Source organism: Acanthisitta chloris, unplaced genomic scaffold (assembly GCF_000695815.1).
Source record: "Acanthisitta chloris isolate BGI_N310 unplaced genomic scaffold, ASM69581v1 scaffold939, whole genome shotgun sequence".
Taxonomy (NCBI): Eukaryota; Metazoa; Chordata; class Aves; order Passeriformes; family Acanthisittidae; genus Acanthisitta; species Acanthisitta chloris.
Window position 1 is genome coordinate 72,687 of NW_008692846.1, and position 1,364 is coordinate 74,050.

Here is a 1,364-nt window from a genome sequence, read left to right on the forward strand (position 1 = left end):
ATGGCTGTGGGTGCTGTGAGCCAGTTTGGTTTTGGCTGTTCAGTGGTGCCAGGAGGTCAGTGTCGCTCACGGCAGCTCACCGTGCTTGTAAAACATGAAACTGCTCCTGGCCACCAGAGGAGCCAAGAGGCAGACGCCAGGGATGCCACTAATAGCTGTGGTATGGCAGCCAGGCACCACGGCCCCCAGCTCTGTCTCACTCTGCGTGGCTGCCTGGGCTGTGCCAAGCCCTTCCAGGCCCCAGCCTTCCTCGCCTGCCCTCCTCTGCCTCATTGCCATGCTGGCCTTTTCCAGGCAGAAAATAGCACCCACCCCTGGCACTAGCCTGGGCTGCTGGGAAATTGCAGGGGCTGAACCCCACTCCTTTGTTTTTGCTGCAGGCCCAATGGAGCAAGGAGGGTGGCAGCAGTGGCTGCTGCTGCTGGTGGGCATCCATCTGGCTGGTGGCCAGTGCCCAGAGCAGTGCCAGTGTGTCCGCACTGCCCAGGTAGAGTGCTCTGGCACTGGCATCACTGCAGTCCCCAGCCCCATCCCTGCAAATGCCATGACTCTCCAGATTGTCAACACGCGCATCACCGAGCTGGGTGACGCGTCCTTCGGCAACGCCTCCCTGCTGATCGCGCTGCGCATCGAGAAGAACAACCTGTCGCGCATAAGCCCTGGGGCCTTCCAGCACCTGCCCGACCTGCGCTACCTCAGCCTGTCCAGCAACAAGCTGCAGGAGCTCCCTGTGCAGGTCTTTGAGCCTCTGGACAAACTGGAGTCTCTACTCCTCTCCAGCAACCAGATCCTTCAGGTTGAACCTTCCCATTTCGCCCACCTGAGCAACCTCAAGGAGCTGCAGCTGCACGGGAACAACCTGCAGGAGCTGCAGGAGGGAGTGTTCGACCAGCTCAGCAGCCTCACCAAGCTCAACCTGGCCAGGAACAACATCGAGCGCCTGCCGCCCCGAGCCTTCGAGCGGCTGGCGCGGCTGCAAGTGCTGCGGCTCTATGAGAACCGGATCCGGCAGATCCCGGCAGGCACCTTTGATGGACTGCCGGAGCTGCAGGAGCTGGGGCTGCACCAGAACCAGCTGGAGACGCTGTCCCCAGAGCTCTTCGTGCACAACAGCAAGCTGCAGAAGCTCTACCTGTCCAACAACCTCCTCACCACCCTGCCGAGTGGTGTCTTCTTGCCCCTGCATGCCCTCGCCAAGATCACTCTGCATGTCAACCGCCTGCGGGACATCTCCCCCGCTGCCTTTGGGCCCATGCCCAACCTGCGGGAGCTGTGGCTCTATGACAACGAGCTTTCCACCGTCCCTGCTGCCGTCTTCAGCAACCTCACCCAGCTGCAGCTCCTGGTCCTCAGCAAGAACCGGC

The 1,364-nt window shown here is 61.7% G+C and overlaps 1 protein-coding gene across 1 annotated transcript in view; it reads left to right on the forward strand.

Moving 5' to 3' along the window:
• The window catches only part of LRRC15 (leucine rich repeat containing 15), a 2,104-nt gene continuing 740 nt past the window's right edge, over positions 1-1,364 (forward strand). Inside the window, 2 exon segments of the mRNA XM_009082797.1 lie at positions 1-160; positions 381-1,362. Of these exon segments, the coding sequence (XP_009081045.1) occupies positions 1-160; positions 381-1,362 (1,142 nt within the window).